This window comes from Lasioglossum baleicum, chromosome 13, assembly GCF_051020765.1.
Source record: "Lasioglossum baleicum chromosome 13, iyLasBale1, whole genome shotgun sequence".
Taxonomy (NCBI): domain Eukaryota; kingdom Metazoa; phylum Arthropoda; class Insecta; order Hymenoptera; family Halictidae; genus Lasioglossum; species Lasioglossum baleicum.
Window position 1 is genome coordinate 4,133,213 of NC_134941.1, and position 21,726 is coordinate 4,154,938.

The 21,726-nt window shown below is 36.9% G+C and overlaps 1 protein-coding gene across 2 annotated transcripts in view; it reads left to right on the forward strand.

Annotated features, from left to right (window-relative positions):
- Positions 1-21,726, forward strand: part of Irsp53 (Insulin receptor substrate 53 kDa) — a 324,468-nt gene that overhangs the window by 264,693 nt on the left and 38,049 nt on the right. For both annotated transcript variants that reach the window (XM_076437170.1, XM_076437171.1), the window contains exon 5: positions 1,383-1,444. In XM_076437170.1, coding sequence (XP_076293285.1) covers positions 1,383-1,444 — 62 coding nt within the window. The remainder of the gene's footprint in view (positions 1-1,382; positions 1,445-21,726) is intronic.

Here is a 21,726-nt window from a genome sequence, read left to right on the forward strand (position 1 = left end):
ATGCACAGTTTGCACGCCGATGAAAAATTTTATACGAAATTTATCCTCTATAACTTTTCTTTTAACGTCGGTGTGTCATCTATCCATTGGTCAAATCTGCGTCATTCGGTAAAAACAAATGTCCTGGTACTAAAGACAACTGACAAATGGACTTAGGCCACTTTCAAAATAAAATGTATCATTCTATTAACCAGCTAATTCCCTTTCTACAAAATCTTTATAATTTTAAATATATAAGTTACAATTTTCTTCAGAATGAAAAGATAACGTAGAAATGTAAATGTTAAAATTGCTAGCTTGATTTGTCTCGAAAATGGATCCACTTTCAAAATAAACGGCTCACGTAATGTAATAATTGTGTACACTGTCATACACCGGAAACTATGTCCTAAAACTAAATGAAACTTCGTGACATCATCAATATTCGCACAGTGCTTAATTTTTTCGACGAAATGTCACGTTTCTACAAAATTTGAGAATAGCAGAATAATTCAGTCCTGAAATTCATATTTGGAAAATATGCATGCAATCCGAAACCACAACATTGATCTAAGTGCAACGACATAATTGTCTCTTTTCTCAAGTGTTCAGCTTCCCGAGTAACTCAGTCCCAGCAACCCTTAGTTCTCCCCGTGCTCCGCAGCCTCGTTCGAAATTGCCTCGGAAATTATTCTCACCCACCCCGTTAAAGTCTTAATCGCGTTCCATCCGCGACGCATACATACGCAACCGTGGGGTCGCAAACATGGCGTCGGAATGTTTCTCGCGTGGCCGGGGGTAGCTCTCCGGTGGGCAGAAGTATTGCGGAAAGAAGCGGCCAGGAAACGGCAGAAAAGTTTCCGCGAGACCGGCCAGGAGCACGAGAAAACTTTCGTCAAACTCCCCTACGACTTTCCTCCCCCGAAAGCTTTGCGATCGTGGTTTCTGTGCATTTTTTTTTGTTGCCTCCCCTGGACACCCTGCTGCCCCCTCCTCTTGCAGCTCTGTCGCCCGCTTTCGTAGGCTTTCGGGAGCTTTTCGTGGAAAGTCACTCGAAAATCAGCCGCAACCGCCGGAACGCGCCGCTACCAACTCCTGCGGTCGCCTCGGTTTCTCGCCATCCACCCACATACCCTCTCCTCTCTCTCATCTATCTATATCTTTCTCTCCTTCTCTTTCTGTGTCTCTATCTTTCTCTCGCTCTCTTTCTCTCTGTGGCACCCGCACCCTCTCGCGCGCCCTCGGCCGCGTGGATTAAAGTATCGACGACACCAGCCACGTCTGAATAATTCAGGACGAAAGTTTTAACCGCGAAAGCTCGACGGGGTTCGACGCGAATCCCTGCCGCGCACACCGCCACCAGACACTGTTTGAAAACGATCGAAATTCGCTTTGTGTTGCAGGCTTCGCGCTGATGAGGATCGTCGAGGTGTACAAGGAGATCCAGGAGCAGGAAATGAATATCGTGAGTACCAACCACCCACCACTTTCCTAATCGTTCTTCAATCTGTTTTCCGGTACAGGGTGCGTTACCGTTCGGTCATCGCGGCGTTCAAGTAGTTTCTAATAGTTCGGGAACGTACAGTGACGAGCAAAAGTCTGTCCCCTTTATTCTCACAAAAGTGAAGAAAATACTACCAATTCTTTAATTGATTAATCGGAATTGGGTGATTGCAATTACATGATAGATGTTTACTTTCATTTATGTTTATAGTATAAGGAATATTTATCGAAAATTAGACTTCAAAGCAACGTTACAGTTCTGCACGTTTTATCAGACACATAAATGGAAAAATCAAATAGGGGTGGTGGGGGAATGAAAGTGTTGACTACTACCAGTGTTGAGCAAATTTTATTTAGATAATAAATAATTAAATAATAAAGAAACGTGTGATTTTAATAAAAGATTATTTATTATTTGGATTGGTGCACGTTTTTTGTCTGCTATAGCAACCTTTTCACGTATACCGCCATGGCCTAGCTGCCTATAAAAAAATACAATTTAATTTATTACTTGCCAGTACAAATAATAATTGAAATTGTATTTGTAAGTAACAATTGACTTTATTATTTTAAATAATTCATTTAGACTTGCTCAAATAATAAATAAATTATTTTTGCTCTTTATTTGAATATCCAAATAATAAATAGCTTGTTATTTAAATAATTATTTATTGCCCAACACTAACTACTACCGATTGTATGACCGGCATTTAATTGTATGCAAATAATAACATGTTCTATACAATTGTAGTAGAATTTGAACGAGAATAACGAAACAATAATAATTAATAATTACGTTAATGTGTCTACAGAAATGGCATAAAATTTTTTTTTGAATCTAGAAAATTTAGAAGCTAAATTTTTATTTCAGATCAAGCTGATTAGCACTGCACAAGTGCTAATCCGCATCATTATCTTTAAATTGTACACTGGAAGATATAACTTGATAAGTGAATGACGAAATAGGAATTTCTATAAAATATTTACATTACAGTATCATTTAAATTCATTAGTGAAACTGAATATTATTGACAGTATTGTACTTTTCCCTTCAAAACATTGTATCTTTCATAATTTATGGATAGTAATAACACACACCATTATATTATATAATTAATGTTCTAAAATTAACGTTGATGCAATACTCGCAGGATAATGAAGGATTCGTAATTTACGGACAACATGTGGTCTACGCAAATGAATTTAAAACATCCCTTCATACATGGCAATTCTGCTTCCACTTTAATATATCTGTGGAACTAACTAGTGTTATCACAAGTCTAACTCTCATGGGTATTTCAGAAATAGTTGAACAAACAAAATAATACTTTACAAATTACGGTTAATACGTTAAATCAGAGCTTCAAACAATTCTGAAAACAACTGTTTCAAACTGTTATACAAATGTTCTGATTAAAACAACCAGAACATTTTTGTTTTGGAATAGCTGCTACGAAATGCCGAAATTTCCAACTATTATTTGTTTCGTTTCATACTTTGGTTTCCATGTCGGTTTGGTAACGCTTCCAGTATCGATTCTCGTTTATTTTCTGCGTTAACATTATTCCGAACTCCCATCGCTTGTCTGTAAAGTCTGATGTCATAATTCATATTATAATAATTCGTTCAAGTCTCTAAAATCACAAGGAAATATTTGACAATTTTAGTATGTATTATTATTACTTTTATCATATTCACCTTTATCTTAATCATACTATAAACTGACGTGAAAAATTATAACAAGAAATCGAAACATTTATTTATTAATTTCCTATCCCGAGTAATACAATGTGTGAAAATGAATTATTTATTTCAACGCTTTGTTAAAAATCATATATAAATAAATGTTCCTCCTCTTTCTATAATGACTTTATAGATATTATTTACTAATAATCTGTAATATTTTTAATGATATCAATTACAGAAAATTCGATACTGGAATCCATTGTGGAATCATTCTAGGACCGATGTTGAATTGGAATAATTACGGTTATGGTATCGTTATGATCAGAAGCAGAATAGAACCATAATCGAAACAGATAACAGTTGGAAATTTCGGTTGTTCATAACAGTTAATCTGAATGAGTGTTCTTCATAAATATCTTCAGCATTGGAGTCAATTCACAGTATCAATATTTATCAACTATCACATGGATAATCTCGCCTATACTCTTAAACGGATGTTTGCATTCAAATACTTTTTAAAAATAGCAAGTGCAGATAGATTTTCGTATAAAAATTAATTATTATAATGTACACTCGTGTGTACAAGTTGTTCCGATCATATATGTAATCATTATACCTACAACCATTGGACAAGTAATCACACACAATTTTATATATTATATTTTATTCTAGAAGTGTTAAAACTATAGACATCTTACCATGCGCATTAAATTACTTCATTCAAGTATCTATTATAATAATTATAATTATTATAATAATATAAAATATAATAATTATAGAATTATTTAAAAAAAAAAAATTATTTAAATATAATAGAAAATAAAATTATTTAAATAAAATAAAATATTATTGGGTTGGCAAATAAGTTCGTTCGGTTTTTTAGAGTGGAATAAGTCACAAAAACCGACCGAACTTATTTGCCAACCCAATATTATAATAATTTTTACAAGGCTACGCATGTCAATTACATTTAATGCTTAGTAAGTTCAATGTTAAACAATAATAAAGATGATCTAATGAAAGGTTTCACAGTACCTGAAACAGAAAATGTGTAAATTCACATGAAACGTACCAGAGTTAATAAAACAAGTAATAGATCACATATGAGGCTAAAGCTTCTAAACCTTCCTACGCGAACAGCATCGACCGTAGTTAAGGATGTTCTGAAGGTATATAAAAACGCAACAAAATTTTTGAAAATTTGAAAAGATATAATTCTTACTAAATTAATGTAATTACCAAAGTTTGGTTTCGATACACTGCACCGTTTAAGAATTATAGCAACTTAAAGTTTGCACATTTTAACACGTCTTCTTATGGAGAATTCATAAAATTCTACTTCAAGCCCTATTTAAACCTTGAAAAAACGCAACTAGAAACTCCAGTTTTTTTTATATGTAGTAAAAATTATGTAATTAATTATGTTCAAAATTTATTAAGATTCACTAAACAGTTACAGAGCAAAAAAATTATAAACTGTTACAAAACGTCAAATTTATCGTGTTGTCTCTCATTAGCATGGAAACGCGACAAGTGTAGACCACTGAATATAGCTACAGAGAGTACAGTATTCGCAAAAGTTAAATGCAAAATATACTCCTGAATGGGGCTTTCATTGCCAATATATTGATGGATTTCGAATTTCTTGTACTTTTGTCTCCCATTGTACCTCCAGAACATCCTTAATATTTTTCATTCGCAAGACCATTCAATATGAAAGAACCTAAATGCTTGAAGTCAACATAAAATGTACGAGGGTGTATGTAACGTTCACGATCAGTTCACTTAAAGATACTCCAATTAATTTTATACACTTTGTTGATGAAAGTCGTACTACACGGCATAGTGTTCAGAGAAGACTTTCTTCAGCTATATTGTTTCAATATTTCACAAAGGAGGCAGCATTTGATAAAACATTTTGAAAAGGAACGCAAGCAGTAAAACAACTGCTGATACCGAACATGTTAATAAAAAGGTACTAAATCACATATGAGGCAAAAGCTTTCAAACGTTCCACCGCGACCAGCGTCGTGCGCAGTTAATACTTTTGCTCGCAAGCCCACATTGAGACAGAAGGTCGTGGAAAATCGGTCATTCGGTATGCAACAACCTGATACTTTCTCCTTGGCGGCGTTCAAGCCGCACGGGCTCTATAAATTCTCGGGCTGCTTCCACATTCCCCGGCATCTTCGCCCATGTAGATTTCCCCCGATAAATTGCATCGAGTATCGCACGGCGCGGCGGCGGGTAGTGTCGGCCCGGAAAATCAAACCTGAATAGTTCATAAGAACGATCCACAGGAGGGTAGACATTCGTAACGAGCTTAGGATACCAAGGTGGGTGTCAAGGAGGGTACGGGGGAATAAATCGTCCCGCGGCGGGCCGACGTGCCGGTTCGCGTTCGAATTATTATTTAAATAAACGAGCGCGGCTGACGCAATTAAAAGTAGGCAAGATTTATGCGGGACGCGCGAGAAACCGAAATGCACGGGGCGATGAATTCGGCACGGAGCCCGTTTGCCGACCCTGTCGGAATATTAATTGGAAAGTTAAAAGAGAGTTTTGGTCATTTAGCTCGCGCGCGTCTCCGTCTCGCTCGGTGTGTGTGTGTGTGTGTGCGTGCGTCGTCCCCTTTCCTCTAATCGCCCGGCTTCCTTCTCCGTTTCGTACCCAATCTCATTTCGCTTCTAGCTTCGTTTCTGGCCCCAGTTACACCGCCCCGACAGGCGACACAGCTCTTCGACGTATTTTCTCCTCGCTACCGGGGCCCTTTTCTCTTTTTCTATCCATCCATCGTCGTCTAGAAACACACGGTACATCTCTTTGATCCTCGCGCGACCCACCGTTGCTTTAGGGGTGAGATTACATACTTGCAGACCCCGCGTTTCTCTTTTGACGGTGAAAATTCGTTTCCGCTCGTAACGACATGTTATTACGATCCCGCCCCGCGGACAGCCGCGACACGGACCCCGTGTTCTCGAAATCGTATCCCGCGAGAAAACGTCTGCGACGGCGACGGTTTTCCGGTCACCGTCCTCGCCGCGGGATTGAAGCAACCACCTGCCCTGACGCGATGTAAAGACCTCCGGTTAATTCGGGAATTTTATTCCGACGCTGGCTGCCCCTTTGTGCCACACCACATCTGACAGGGCTTAACCTCGCTGCCCTCTGGGTTTTTAAAGTATATTCTTTTTTTTCAATTGTTCGGCGATGAATGGACGGAGGATCTTTGTGTATTTATCACGTGTGAGATAGCTTGTAGAATGCCGGAATACGAGCGTATCCTCCAGTCTATCCCTCCGGCAGATTTTCATGAAATATTTCTTGAAGATGAGAATTAAAGGGATTTTATAAGATGAATATAAACATTCCATTTGCAAATTATCTAGGTAAATATTTGGTTGTCTTAAAAGTTTCTTTCGGAATGTGTTTCTTTAATGTTGCTGAATAAATACAAACAATGCGATAATCTTTATGTTAATGTTTCAGTACTTCCTGACATGAATTTGCATTTGCATGAATCGAAAACCAACTTTTGGGACAACTTAATATTTATTTAGCAATATCGAAGGAACACGTTTCGTTTTTTTAGTACAATCTGTTTAGCTGGAATAATTATTTAATATTGCTGTTATTCGCGCGCGTCGAATAGGGTTCATTATTTGCCACAATAATCGAAAACTTTTTTAACATTCTGTACTCAATTTCCCTATTTAAGGACAACCTTTACGATCTAAAATCTGTATTACTAAAATACTACGTCAAATTCTGTTGAATTAGAATAATCATTTCCATAAATAATACATAAATAAATCAAATTGCTGATGGTTACTTTAGGAAGTCTCCGAGTGTAAAGTACTCAACATTGTTTGTTTATAAACATTACAACTATCATTGTATGCAGATTGCATTTGTAAATAGAGAGTTCTTTAAACCACGATCTATGTTTTAAATAGGGGACCTATTAAAAAATTTTAAAACTCTTTCGATCACCGGTTATAACAAAAATTATACACAGTTATTTTTTCGACTACAATGTTTTCGATTATAAATAATAATTACAAGTGTAGGAAAACTCTTTTTCATCGACGATAGCCATTGTCGATGAGAGTTTATTTCGGTTGCTCGTTACAGTTGCCGACGACAGGAATTGTATTTCGATCACACATAATAGTTATCGATGACGAGCATACATATTATTTTGGTGGCGTTCGACCAACCAAATTTTCAGCTTTGGAATTTATGTTTTATCAATGAGGAAAACATTGTTTTTTACCGCGTATGCGGAGAACCGTTTCGGTCCACTACAAAACGCCATACGCTGTTACAACTGATTGAAATACAATTTCTCTCATCGATAAATGTTATGAGGAGATTGCGAATTTTATGCATTTTTGGTGAAACCGAATCACTGAAAAACGAAGCCATAGAGATATTAAAAAAGAATTTAAAAATATTTTTACATTATTTTAATTTGTTAAAATTAGTGGAAGAGGAAATCCATATTTTATTACGGTCGTAACAGAAAATTTGTTTTCTATATAAAAATCTGCAATCTAGTTTTGCAGAACACATTTGTAACATGAAAGTTTCAAAATCGGAATATTGTAATCGTACGTTTTCATAGAAACATTTTTATAACTTTTGTGACTGATATCCTTAATTTTCATAAGGAACAAGTTTTTGTTAACATTTTGACTGATATTTTCCATAAAAAATTTTAGTATAATTGTTATCCTTGCTCCCCTTTTTAAAGCGATACCTGCACTTCATTAATATAGCTGATATTTATTGATGCACTCTGTGACAGTAAATGCAATTTGCAAGTAATTATACCCAGTTTGAATGTGGATTGTAATTTATTAGAGATCGTTGTTCTCTTGGCAATCGTGATGGACCAATCAGTCTGCAATACTAATTTGTATAATGAGTAACATTTCGAGTAGTTCAAACAGGTAGGAATAATATTTTTGTAATATTCAATTCTGTAGTTATCATTTGAAACTCGTACATAGAATTTATAATACCTTCATATCCCAAGGGATATTAAACTGTTGAAGTAAAAACATCTCGATTACTATTTGAAACTCCGAATGGTCAGTATTATGTTCCACGGGAAGTATCGGTGTATCAAATCCTGCACTTTCCGTTCAAACGATATTGTATAACACGTTGATCTCAGCAGATATTAAACTTTATATGTATACTTATGATATTTTACTTTGGATATTTTACTTCGGGACCCCAATATTGAATTTCAAATAATATCCACCAGTAACAGCATAGATATACGTAGTAATAGCACTTTTAAAAGATATTAATATAACTTGTTCCATCTTGAACAGAAAATATACGTTAATTATTATCGTTTCTCAGAACAAATGATTATGGTACATGTACTACAGTAGAAAGATTCAAAGAATTTCATAACATCAATTATTATTCACAACTTATTCTAATTATTGAAGAAAAAGACAAATTTTTATTCCGCTTCCGAAACATTTATTTTATTTTCCGTAATCTATTTATCATTTTCGAGTTACTAATGATTGTGTATTATGTATACATGATAAATTGATTATCCCTCGCAAGGATGTGTTTGATGATTTCATAGCAGTTATGGCTAGCTTTATTCAAATTCGTATGCATTAATTTTTTTACATATTTTTATATCTATTTCTTTGAGATCAGCGTTAACCTCCTTATTGGACATGATATAAATAGCTAATAATTTGAACTACAGTTTTCTTTCGATATAATACGATCGATCGGGACAGCTTACGACGTATTGCGGATGAAAAGGTACTTATTTGGCTTCACATTGTTCTTAAATGGGCCGAGAGTTTATCAGACCGTTGCGATTGTAGCTAATCTACTGAAGAAATTTGAAGTTATAGTTATTCTCTCGGCATCTTCTCCCGAATTACCTCATAAATAAAAATGAAGGATTTTAACGATTTATTCACGTCAATTCACGTTTATGTACAGAGAACAACTGATTATTTATATAACATTGGAAACTAAAGACAGAAGATCTCATGCACATTCACACGCATTCACACATCTTCACACACATTCACACTCAGAGATGCCGCTGTTTCGATTCTCGATTCTATATTTCTCGATCCATATTCCTACAATATGTAGATCGCGGATTTTAATACCAGATAAAAATTTTCCTACTACTCTTGCAAGAACAGGAGTAACTTATAATATCTTTCTTCCCTTAATAACTTAAGTCGAAAGTGATATATCGATATCTACCCTTCAATTAGTTCAATCTTAATACAAGAATCATTTCTGAATATGTGCGTGTGCATCGTTTAATAATATGTAACAAATTCGTGTCACGAATTATAAAATGTAGCACACGAAACATTGATACGAAGTTGAAAGTAGTCAGTATCACCTGCCACTAACAGTATCCGAGTATCTATCAAATCCTGAGGGCCTGCATTTTCCGCTTAACAACTCAAAGCGGAATCGGAACAATGGCGGGCGAAGAGATCGTGCCATCAACCTGTTCATCCCTATGCGTCGTTCAGATCCCGCCCGTCCCACAGGCGCGCGGCGCACCGGATAGAATATATGCCCGTCGCGTGATCCTGTTCTCCTTTATGGAGAATATTCCCAACAATGATCCCGGGCCATTATGAGCGATCCTTTCGGTGGGGGTCGGGCGGCAGTCGTCGCCGGAATCGTTTTCCGGGCGGGACGTTAAAGTCTCGAAGATTGAGCCCCTTTGATCCCCCTGGTAGCCGCCCGGTAGTTTGCAGCGGGCCGTTGCACCGGGGGCGGCGGCTGCACAGTCTTTCGGGCCGAACGAAGAACAATGTTTCCGGCAATAAGGAGGAGCCGTTATTGCGCGAGAGTTCTCACGGTATTGCGGCCATCGCATCGCGTAGCCTCGTGTAAACCCATACCTCGTGCCGTATGCCACACGCAGACGTCGAAACCACCCGACTGGGAACGCGGACCATTCCCGGATTCAGCCGAACTAATTGTTTCTTACGTGACCGTAGTCGATAACTTCCGCTACCGGCATCCGGAAAGTAATTGTTTGCTTCGCCGTTTTCAGACTCCGATTCCTTCGCGTCTTATAGCCACCCGGAGCCCATGCCCCCGAGCATAAAGGTTATTGAATGATCTAGGGCTCGGTTACTTCCTACCCGACCAGCTACACCCCCGCTCAAAATTGGGGACACTTGTTTAATTCTTATATATCTGTCTGAACATTTTAGTATTTCATAAGGTATTATATCAATTTCATATCCACCAAATTTAAAATCTCATAAAAATGGAAATATTTTAGGTCGGAAGAAAGTTTAATTTTCGAGTTACAATAGCTTCGAGTGCAAAACTTAATATTTGGATATAATATCAATATATAATATATATATATATATACATTATTATAATATTATTATATATATTATATTATATATTGATATTACTCTATATATTATGTTATATTCTAATATATAATATAATAGTCCATGTCGGCTAAAGTTTATTCACTAGAAGTTGAACCTTTTGCATTTTATTTTTTCTTTTATTAAATAGTTTTATGAATCGATTTATGGAAGAATGTTTTAGTGCTGGTTATACAGATGAATTTTAAATATGCAACATCACTGGAATATTATATATTCCGGACTGAATATTATCGAGCCACTTGAAAGATAAATTTAATTACGTACATTGGAAAAGTAACTAGATTAAACTCTGGAGAAAGTTAATTCAGATTGAAATGGTATTTGTAACTCTTTTTGTGATCAATTAGAAATCTACTAATTAATCCCCTGCCTTATTTACAGAATCCTCCTCCTCTGGGTGTTTGTAATAAACCTTCTACTCAGAATGTTTCAAATGTATATCATTTAAGGGGTGACAAGGGAGTTAAAATGGGACAAAAATGCACTGCGACATCATGTCAGTTCTGCCTCCATTTTGCGGTAATAACGCGTTAAAGTTAGACTATGAATTTGAGGGACGGATAGCAGCTAACGCATATCGGCGAGACAAACACATTCAAGTAGGTCGTTGGCCTAAGCATTTCAGCTGTTCGGGAAAGTGGTGTGCGCCTTGGAGCGCCCTAAAGTACTCACAGACAGCGCATCCGTAACTGTGGTGAACGGATAAAAGGTTACCATTGAGACTGGCTGGAAAATCAGCCGATGACAAAACATGGCTCCATAAAGGCAGATAGACTGACGTTATTTCCTTTTCGAAAGGTTTATGGCCGAGAGCCGTGTAATCTGTTGGGTTATGCTCTGTTTGTATCTTGGACTCATTTCTGCACTCATCTTGACGAGTCTTGAACACACTAAATTGTGAAAGGCACAGAAAAGTGTATTACGTCCTTTTTTACAGTCGACACAATAGAACTTTTTAAAGGAATGATTATTTCGATGGTTTTAATGCAAAAAACGTTTTAATAGTACTTCTTATTTTATTATACAAGAAATGTTAAATCTTATACCTCGTCCTGAAGACGAGCATACAAAAACCTTGTAGCATATCAAAATATATTTGAAAATTAATACAAATTAATTCTGGATAAGAAATCTGATCGACTGCGTAAATATTCTATTTCTTAAAATTGATTATTCATATGGAAGGGCTGAATCCAATCCTTAAAACTAGGGATTTAATGTGACGTGTCATCGGCTTTGTTTTTAGTATAATCATGTTATGCAAAAATGTTGAAATAGAAAACTGGTAACTATGAGAATATTACAGACTATAATGTCACTTCACTATCTATTTCTATACTGAAGAGATCTCCAGTGTTTAAATCATATGCTAATTAATAGATGTACAAGTTCATTAATGATCCTCTTTTCATTTATACATGGTTTGTCTATAAACAAGCAAAATATTTGAAAACGTTTGGAGAATTTGTATACACCTAATATATTAGTTTCAATATTTCAAGAAGGAGAAAGTACATTGTCTAATTTTAAATAAAGATTGAATTAAATTTGAATGTTTTGTAGAGAATTGTTGAGTGCCTGGTCACTGAAGGATGTTTTAAAATTTTAAGGGTATATTTCCGCAAAATGGACGAACACCGCTGACGACATAATGTGCCGTTTTTAGCTCCCCTATCAACCCTTAAAATACTTGACGGCGCACCTGGGACGGCCTGTACACACGTCGGGCACACTTTCCTCGGTTCGTAGTTTTACCACACGTACGGTGTCTAACATTCCGCAGCTCTCTCTCCCTTTTTGTCTGAATCCTCGACGGGCCCTCGAACCCGGGACCGTTTCAACTACGCCACTGCGCCATGTGTATTATAGGAAACGCATATCCGAAGCCATTCACGCACGAAAGGTCGTTGTCTCAGACCAACGCGCATACAGCATTCCTCCATCCCCTTTTCCCCAGCTTTCTTCAGCATCCCCCTTCAGCCAACGTTCCCGGAGATTACGTCATAGCTCAGTCTAGACTGGCAGCATTCGTAAAGATGTCCTCTTGCGCCACCCTGACTCACACCTTACCCTTCCTTAGGCGCCCTTGCCAAGCCTAATCGCACGGAAATATACAGTGAAAGAACAATTTGCTCCGTTGAATCAGTTTTATGGGTTTAAAGGCGAACGACGAGTCAACATGTACAGTTTGCTTGTTGAAACACCCTATGGCAAAAGGATAGTGCACCGTTATAGCAGTGCAGATTTAAGCATCATGTTACTTATTGTGTAAAAAGAGATGAGGCTCTTCTTCTTGTTATACAATATATTTTAAAGCTGTCATATTTTTGTGTCACATCAATATTTGGAAAAGCAAATATTTTATCTTCGGAGGATGTCAGGATGCTAGAAGCGAGCATGAGGCGATTCTAACTGAAAAGTAAGTAAAAAAGAACGAGTAACATTCTTTTTTGGTTGGCGCTTTGTTTTTGAAAAACCGAGTTTACGCGTCCTAGCTTTCACGAGAAGTAGAATTGGTTGGTCATGGTCAGACACGTCAGCCGAACCCTGTTCAATAGCACGCGTAGCCACAGAATTTTATTTTTTCGAAAACAAAGCGTTAACCGAAAAAATGTTCTTCGATTTCTTTTTGCAAGGTGAATCTCCCGCTCTGGTACACCCTGTATAAAATACAGTGACACCCGCTAATATTCGGACACTCTTAAAAACACCATAACTTTTTTAATATTGGACTATGCGATTTGAATTTTTCTTGGGAAGCTAGAGCAATTAGTTTACTACAGGATGTGAAAAGGAATTTTTTCAAACATTGCATTGGGTCGGAATTGTAGAGAAAATACTAAAAGTTACATTTTCAGAATATGTTTAATTGATACAGAACTACGAGACGTGTTCTCTAAATTTTTCATATAAGTCCACATAAAAAAGTTGAAAAATACGACTTTTAGTATTTTCTCTGCAATTCCGACAACTTGCAGTTTTTTTCAAAGAATTTTGTCACGTTGTGTAGCAAACCAATTGTTCTAACTTACCAAAAAATTTCAAGTCATATATCCCAATATTAAAAAAGCTATGGTGTTTTTAAGAGTGTCCGAATATTTGTGGGAGTCACTGTACGTGCAAAATTGAGATTTCAATATTTCGTTTAATGACGCCATATAATCATCTGAGAATATTAAAAATAATTTTTTCTAAACATTCTGAAGGAATTAAATTGTATTTTTCTATTAATGTTGTTCGAAATTTAATTCTTTAATTTATTGAAGGTTTTCTGATTGCTTAATATTGCTAAAAATAATTTTTTCTAAATATTCTGAAGGAATTAAATTGTATTTTTCTTTTAATGTTGTTCGAAATTTAATTCTTTAATTTATTGAAGGTTTTCTGATTGCTTAATATTGCTAAAGATAATTTTTTCTAAACATTCTAAAGGAATTAAATAGTATTTTTCTTTTAATGTTGTTCGAAATTTAATTGTTTAATTTATGGGAGTTTTTTTGATTGCTTAATATAATTCATCCCATAGGTTCTCTATAGGGTTGTCGTCCGATGGTTGTGGAGACAAATCTTTAGGACAATTGTATAACAAATTATCGTTCGACAAATTGTTTCAATAATTCATGAAGGAAGTACTTAATTTAGTGAATAAATTTTGTGAGCGACATTTCTAATAATAACTTTTAGACAGTCCCATAAATAGCCTTGTTCTTTCAAACCACATTCTAATCTAATATTTAAAATTATTATTAACATAAATTGAATTATATAGAAATCGTATTTGTTCCATTGTGGACTGGCTGCATTCGCGATATCGTTGACTCGTGTCCATAATTGAATATTAAATTGTTGAAGGGGTTTCCGCAAGCTAGTCTCATTGACGATAGCTGATACTGCCGAAGTAATTGGCCTTCCGAGAACATTCACTAATTATTTTCACTGTTCTCTGATCGTTAACCCCTTCTTGAATATTATTATTAGGATTTTGGCGGGTTGAGTAGCAATCCTGTGGTCCCATGAGGACTGTCAGAGGTCGGACCTTGGGATCCTACTCGCTGAAACATTATAGCTTTAGTACGGATACTTATGGCACGTCGGATTCGTCCCTCTGGAACATGGGATCTCACCCCTAAACTCTCGGTCGACTCTTTTAAAGAAATTGTTGATCCGACCGGTATGAATTTATTCAAAATTTATCTAATTCTTGTTTAAAGCTTCCGATACCTTACCTGCGATTTTTCAATGATTACCTTTTTTAATCGTACACATTAATCAATCAATCTTGATTAAAATTTTAATCGATTAATGCCCAACTCTGCATAGAAAGGCTACTAGTTTCGGAAAGTCGAAGAAGAATGATCGAGTCTTTATTCATTAATTGAATTAAGAGATGAATTCATATTTCAAAGTCACGATATACGCATCTGCAAGCATTTTAAGCTAAATGTCGCTTTGCGGAATTACTGTTTCGGGCGACTAAACAATAGATTTGGAAATATTATTTGCAATTGCATGTTTTTCCCTGTTGACTGTTCCACAAAAAATTTCACAGAGAATCAAGTCGCATATTTTTCAGACAATTTTTCAGTTCGTCAGTTTCGAAAACGCCTCATTGGATCGGTGAAATTTAATATATGAGAGAAAACGCGTCGGAGAATGCAATATTGTCGAGCGTTTTAAATTCACGCGTTTTCCACCGATACGCTCATTTTTAATTTGTCCGTTTTTCAAAACCAGCTATATAATTCACTGTTCACGGGAAGCGAGGAACATTATCGTAATTTATCTGTCCGCTTATCGACGAGACGTTGCATAAAACAGACTTTGATTGGCAGAATATATAGAAATTTCGCTGCGCAACAGAAATTTCGTTTAAAATTGTTACATCGAAATTCGGAATGACAATGCAGGGATTTTGCTCAATATTCGATTGCAGCACTGAGTTATTTGTAATGGATGCACAACTCGAAACCGATACTGTCTCATTTAATTCAATGCGTTTTGATTTTTAGCTGCAGCGGCTTGTGCTTTTTCAATCCGCTAACTGTGAAACATTTCAACTCGATCTGATCCTTTTGGTTCGATCCTGGATTTCGGAAATAATCCAAATACTTCTACTATAATATTATTTCCCTTCTATCCGAAATCTCCAAAGCTTCTAGTGTCATCAAATGACTTGTTCCGAAATTTAAAATGATAATATACTTATTTTTTAAATTTTGTAAGCTAACCATGCAAGAGAAAATAGCAACTTATCCTAAACAATAATGGAATACGTATTGGTACGCGATAATAGTGAAACAAATAATTATATAAAAAAATAATGCTAGTTTGTTTCATGTCTTGTGTAAGAATATTGTGTTTATAAAATAATTTCCTTATAATTTTTTAACACGTTTGTGACCAAAATTTGTTTCGTTGCTCATCTTCACTGTTAAAATATTGAAACAATTTAATACTCCAAGTATTATGCTGCGTACTATGATTTTAGACAACAATGTGTATAAAGTTAATTTAATTACCATTGTTGTGGACGTCACGCAGCTGTAACGGTTAATTGTGAACGTATTAATAAAAAAGAAACATTTGCACATTTGCAGACAACTAAATTCTTACAAGATCAGAACGAATTTATTTACGTTACAACATAATCAATTGTAAGGGAATTAAATGTAAGACTATTATCGGTGTTTGACTTCCGTTCATCATCGGCGTCCACCGTTTCTCTCGTCGTCAATACCATCCGAAATTGCATTTGACCATTCGCCAAACAAGATAAACGGCGCCAATTTCTTCCCCCTGATCGAGAGGACTAATTCAATTTGGAAGGGTAATACCTGGAAAGCATCGGACGCGTTATCGCATTTTTCTTCGCGACTGAAAATCGACTACGGTGTAAGACGCCGCCGAGTGAACGGAGGAGACTGCAATGAGAACAGCAGAGGGTTGAAAATGGAAGGAGGTCAAATTGGCTCTCAATCTTCAAGGCCGTGAACGGACAGAAAATCTTGTTATAACGGGAGGAGATTCTTTTGAATATTTTCCCCAGTAATTTATTTACTGTTGCCCGCCGCGCCCCGCGCGCCGGTTCTCTATTTTCCTAGCTCCCTAGCGAAATTAGAAAATGCTTTCCGTTCTGATCCTTTATCATTAGACAGCGGATTTTATGCATTTATGACGAAAATGAGTAGATGTAATTTAAAACAGTAAAAACATTAGAACATTTACAAAATACTGTTATATTATTATTTTCAAGCTATTAAATACTTCAAGAAAGAAAATAAGCTATTTCACTCCAGTTTCTTGCAATTCAGGCAGAAGATTTTTATTTTGCATGAAGATTCGCTGTCTATTTGTCATCGACGCAATCTGTTTGTAGATCGTTAGACAGCGGATTAAATGCATTTATGACAAAAATGAGTAGCTGTAATTTAAAACAGTAAAAACATTAAACGTTTAAAAAGTACTGTTATATTATTATTTTCAAGCTATTAAATACTTCAAGAAAGAAAATAAATTTCTATTTCACTCGAGTTTCTTGCAATTCAGGTAGAACATTTGTATTTTGCATGAAGATCCGCTGTCTATTTGTCATCGTCCATGGACATTATTGTCATTGTCCACGGGAAATTCTTGCATTCTTGCGTATTGATTAATTTATGGTCGGGAATGAAACTGATCTTCGCAAGAGAACATTAATAAATATTAATACGTACTGCAAGAGTATTATGTCAAGAGTATGGAACGCGTACAGCTGCAAAACTCATTTTCACCGCGCTTAATCATGTTCCCTGCCGCGATCGAATGGTTCAACCGAATGCTGAATAAAGTATTTTAATATATTCTGCGAAGACGCGCGCGATACGGTGAAAGAGTAGGAGCAGATTAGAAACAAAGACGGCCGAATTGAGTTTCGACTATGAAAACTTCGTTAGCATTTTTATCGCTTCCGACTTCTACGCGGAATGGTCGCTATTGGCAGACGAATAATCCCGGAAAATTACGAGCTTTCATCGAGTGAATAAAATTCAAGAAATATACGTTTAAATGCGGGAGGCGGGTTATGAAAATAATCTTGAATTTCTGAAAAGATCGTTTTACAAATGGTAGGACCGGATAATGAAAAAATCATATTAAAATTCATATTTCAGTTTTTATATCGTATTAAAATTAAATCATATTAATCTTATAATATTTTCATATTAAAATATATCATTTAGTAAAGGAAATCCATGGAATTCCATTACTAGTTCCAAATGTATGTTTAAAAATTGCGTAAAAATTTATTGAACGATTTCAAATTTTCTCAGATTTTTAGATCTCAGTGTTGAACGAAATTTACGTGTCGTTTAAAATAAAAATATTTTACTTGGATTTAGAATGTTGGAACGGTATTTATTATTTATATCTGTTACTCTTTTTGTTAGATCTCAGAGGATTTAATTTATAGCAGTTATGAGAAAAAACGGTTCTTCAATTTCTTATCTACAATATCGTGCAAAAATATCTTGAAGGAAAATGAATGCTGTACGAAAGTAAAAAATCTCCAAGTTATGAAACGATTCCAAGTCTATTGTAGTTATTTATGAAATCACGATAGGTTAAATATCTCGAGAATCAGAAATTTTATGTTCAAATAATGTTCGGATCCACCGTATATTGCTTTATCAATTTTTCTATAACAATTGTCTCGTGGGGTTAATCGATCTTTCAAATAAACGGTTCGTCTAAGGCACGGGATCAAGACGCGTCACGTGGACTGAAACGTAACACACGAAAGTCTACAATTTCCGAAGTTTCTATCACCGTGTCCGTTTTCATTAATGCCATCAGCGTTGGCGTGTAGCCGAGGCGAGCAGGAACGGGCAAAAAAATTGATGAAAATTCCATGAGATTCTTCCGGTTCCGTATCCCGTGCGCGCGCCTTCATTGTTACAAAAGAGTACCTGTCATCGATTGATCGGGTATTGCCGGGTCGGATGGCTCCGTTTGTTTCTCCGGGGAGCATCGCGAGGGAGAAACTTTTGAGATATGGTCCTTGTGACGTGTAATTCGTAGCCGCGATCGCTGGCGAGGCAGCGAACGGGCAAGCGGGGACAGAGGGATGGGACAAAGGATAGAGAAAGACCGAAAACCCGACTCGATATGTAGTTACTGTCAGAACTGGCAAGCGACTTCCCAAGGGAAAAGTCGCCCCGTGATGAAAACTTTCAGCCAGCCACGCCGAACCTTTTTCAGCCGCACGCTGTCGACATAGTTCCACCGTGGAATGAGAGGAGTTAGAGGATTATTTGGAAGTTATCGGTGACGAGACTATAATGAGACGCGGTTCACGGCCAATTTCCCCGCAGGACAAGGTCTCGTCCTCTTTTTTCGTGCCTGCCAATGAAGGTTCCGTTTTCATTGACGAGTTGTTTACGGCGATTACCTCGATCACCTCTAAATGTCAAGGCCATTCGGAACAATTCTTCCCTATACAGTAGAACCTCGCTCGCCGCAGATTTGCCAAATTAAGATGTGTCCCCACTCTACCTTCCCCTTCTACCACGCTATTACCCCACGCGTCCGCCGCGGCGCACAGTCTTCAATTTAAAAAAAAGCCAGAAAAAATATTAAATAGGAACGTCAGGGCACTGCATCAAAGTGAAGCAATTTTTCTCGTGAAAAATCCTCCGCTTAAAATGTCCTACTTTCAATGTTTATTACAACTATTATATTTATTAAATTGTACAAAATTTAAAATTGTACAACAAAACAATTATTAAAGGAATAACCAGGTGGTTGCTCACTGAAGTGTTAAAGCGATTTTTGTCTACAGAGACCTGAAAAATAATTCTCGTATATTACTAGGTTGGTTCAGGGAATCGATCTGCTTAGCATGTTGGCTCCACTGGGACCTCTTGCGCGATACGAACTTGCAATATCAGTGAACTACGAGTTGAATTTATTGATACTATCGGCTTGCATTTCATTGGGCAAGAAGTCCTCGATGTTCAAAGTTGAGTAGCCCGAGTGAATTTTATTCGCGAATACGGTTTCGAAGTTTAACTTTTGCCACCAGCTGCTCTGAATTCGTTTGCTACTTTATCACCTATGCTCTCGTGCACAGCTATTTGCCTAAATATTAACCATTTGCACTCGGTTGTCCCCTCCAAGGCATCGCTAAAAATTGCTGTACCATTATTCAAAATATTGGTTACATTATTAAATATATCGGTATCTAATCAATTACTAAACATTTAGCTACTGTACGAGGTATTATACCAATTTCATATATCCATAAAATTTTTAAAATCATAGGGAATGGAAATATTCTAGATCGGAAGAAATGTTTAATTTTCCAGTTAAAATACCTCCAAGTAAAAAGGGTTAAGAGTAAAGTGTGTACATTAAGCTGGCTTACTTAATCCTGGGGGTCACCATAAACCTTAATTTCACAGATTTTGTTTTATTGAATAAATTTCCTTAATTTTATCCAATTTTTGCGGACGCTGAGTCGTAGGTCAAAAACAGAGTGTTTTAACGTTGACCCAAGAGTGCATACGAGCTTGCTCCAGTACCTAATCAATAAATATTAATGTTATCTGTGTTTGTGGTTGCTGAATTGGTTGCCGCCGCACTAAGCCTTCCGAAATGATGAAGCAGATGATCTGAAAAATGGTCTTGTCCAGATGAGGAAGATTCTTGATCGCGATTAATGACAACACCAACGCATTTCGACCGGTAGAACTGCTTGGCCTGAGCATTTTCGATTCTGCAATCCTCACGGGTGGAAAGAAAGCAGCCAGCCGGCGAACAGCTTTATGTTCTTAAGTGGATTGCCGAGGGGGTGGCGAGGAAAGGGTTTTCGGAGAATGGCGAAAGGGGTAGGAAGCGAAGATGAATCCTTCGAGTGGTCTGGCTCAAATTCGAGCAGCCTGCATTACCTTTTGAACCTTTTAAAGCCGTTACGTTCTGGTGAAACGATCGCCCGCAAAGAGCGGAGAAGGGCCGATGGACCCTTTCGCGCAGATTAGAGGAGAATCCAATGGGCCATGGTGAAAGGTCGCGACGCGGAGGGTCTTCTGTGGCGTTCAATGCTGCTTATTCACCGCGACCCTACGCAAATTTTTCAATCGAATCATTCTTGAGCCTCGAACCACCTTGACTGTTTGTTTGTTCCTTGGTATAAATGTATTTACAAGGCCTGTTGCCGAGTGTGCCAACGTCGGGGGAGCAACCTCTCGTTCAGGGATGCATTCACACGATGCATAGAAACCGAGATAACATTGTTTGTCACAATCGGGTTTGTTAAAAATTGCAACGCATAGGAAGCAAGGTTGTAAAAGGCAGGGTGGTTGCTACTCGGTTTTTAACCTTTCATTTTGGAGGGAGGTGCACAACATTCTGATTGCCGTAGTGTCATCATAAGCAAGCAATATTAACCCCTTTCTTCGCAATCAGTCTCTATTAGAAAAGGAAAATCTACATTAAGTGTTCGTTTACAATTATGTCATTCATGTAAAATTAATAACGAATTAATCAAATTTGATTTCGATTAAATTTTGACAAAATGTTCAGCATGTGTTTAAATTCAAATAACTTTTTTACAATTGGACCAAACGACTTGACTCTTTTAGAGCAATTAGAAGTATTGATTTTCTAAATGATACGTACACACATATCCCCTTAAAAGAAACGTAGAAGTGAGAACAGAATATTATTAAAAATGAAGCTTGACTAGTAACATCCAACGCAGTATTCATTTCGTTAACAAGAGGAGCAGAACTCGAGCCAGTATTCGTCTCGAAATGATCGACGGCGAGAAGGAAACGGCCAGAAATGGGTGACCCTTTCAGCAACAAGTCACCAATTTAATGATCACGGTTCTAAAAGGTTTCAAAGAGCACGTCCCCCTTCTCCGACGTTCTGTCGCGACTGCCTGTGAAGTTCCGCGAGTCTATGAACTCTCTGTGACGGAAAAGTTTGCAAAGTACAGGGGAACTTCATTATACACATCGCACCTTTGTCAGGTCCGCTTTAGCGATCGAATGGCCGCCGTTACACGGCTCTTCCTCGAGCGAGCGAGGCGGAAGCGGCTCCGATGAATTTCCAGAGTTTCGTTAATCGTTTCCTGCGACGGCGG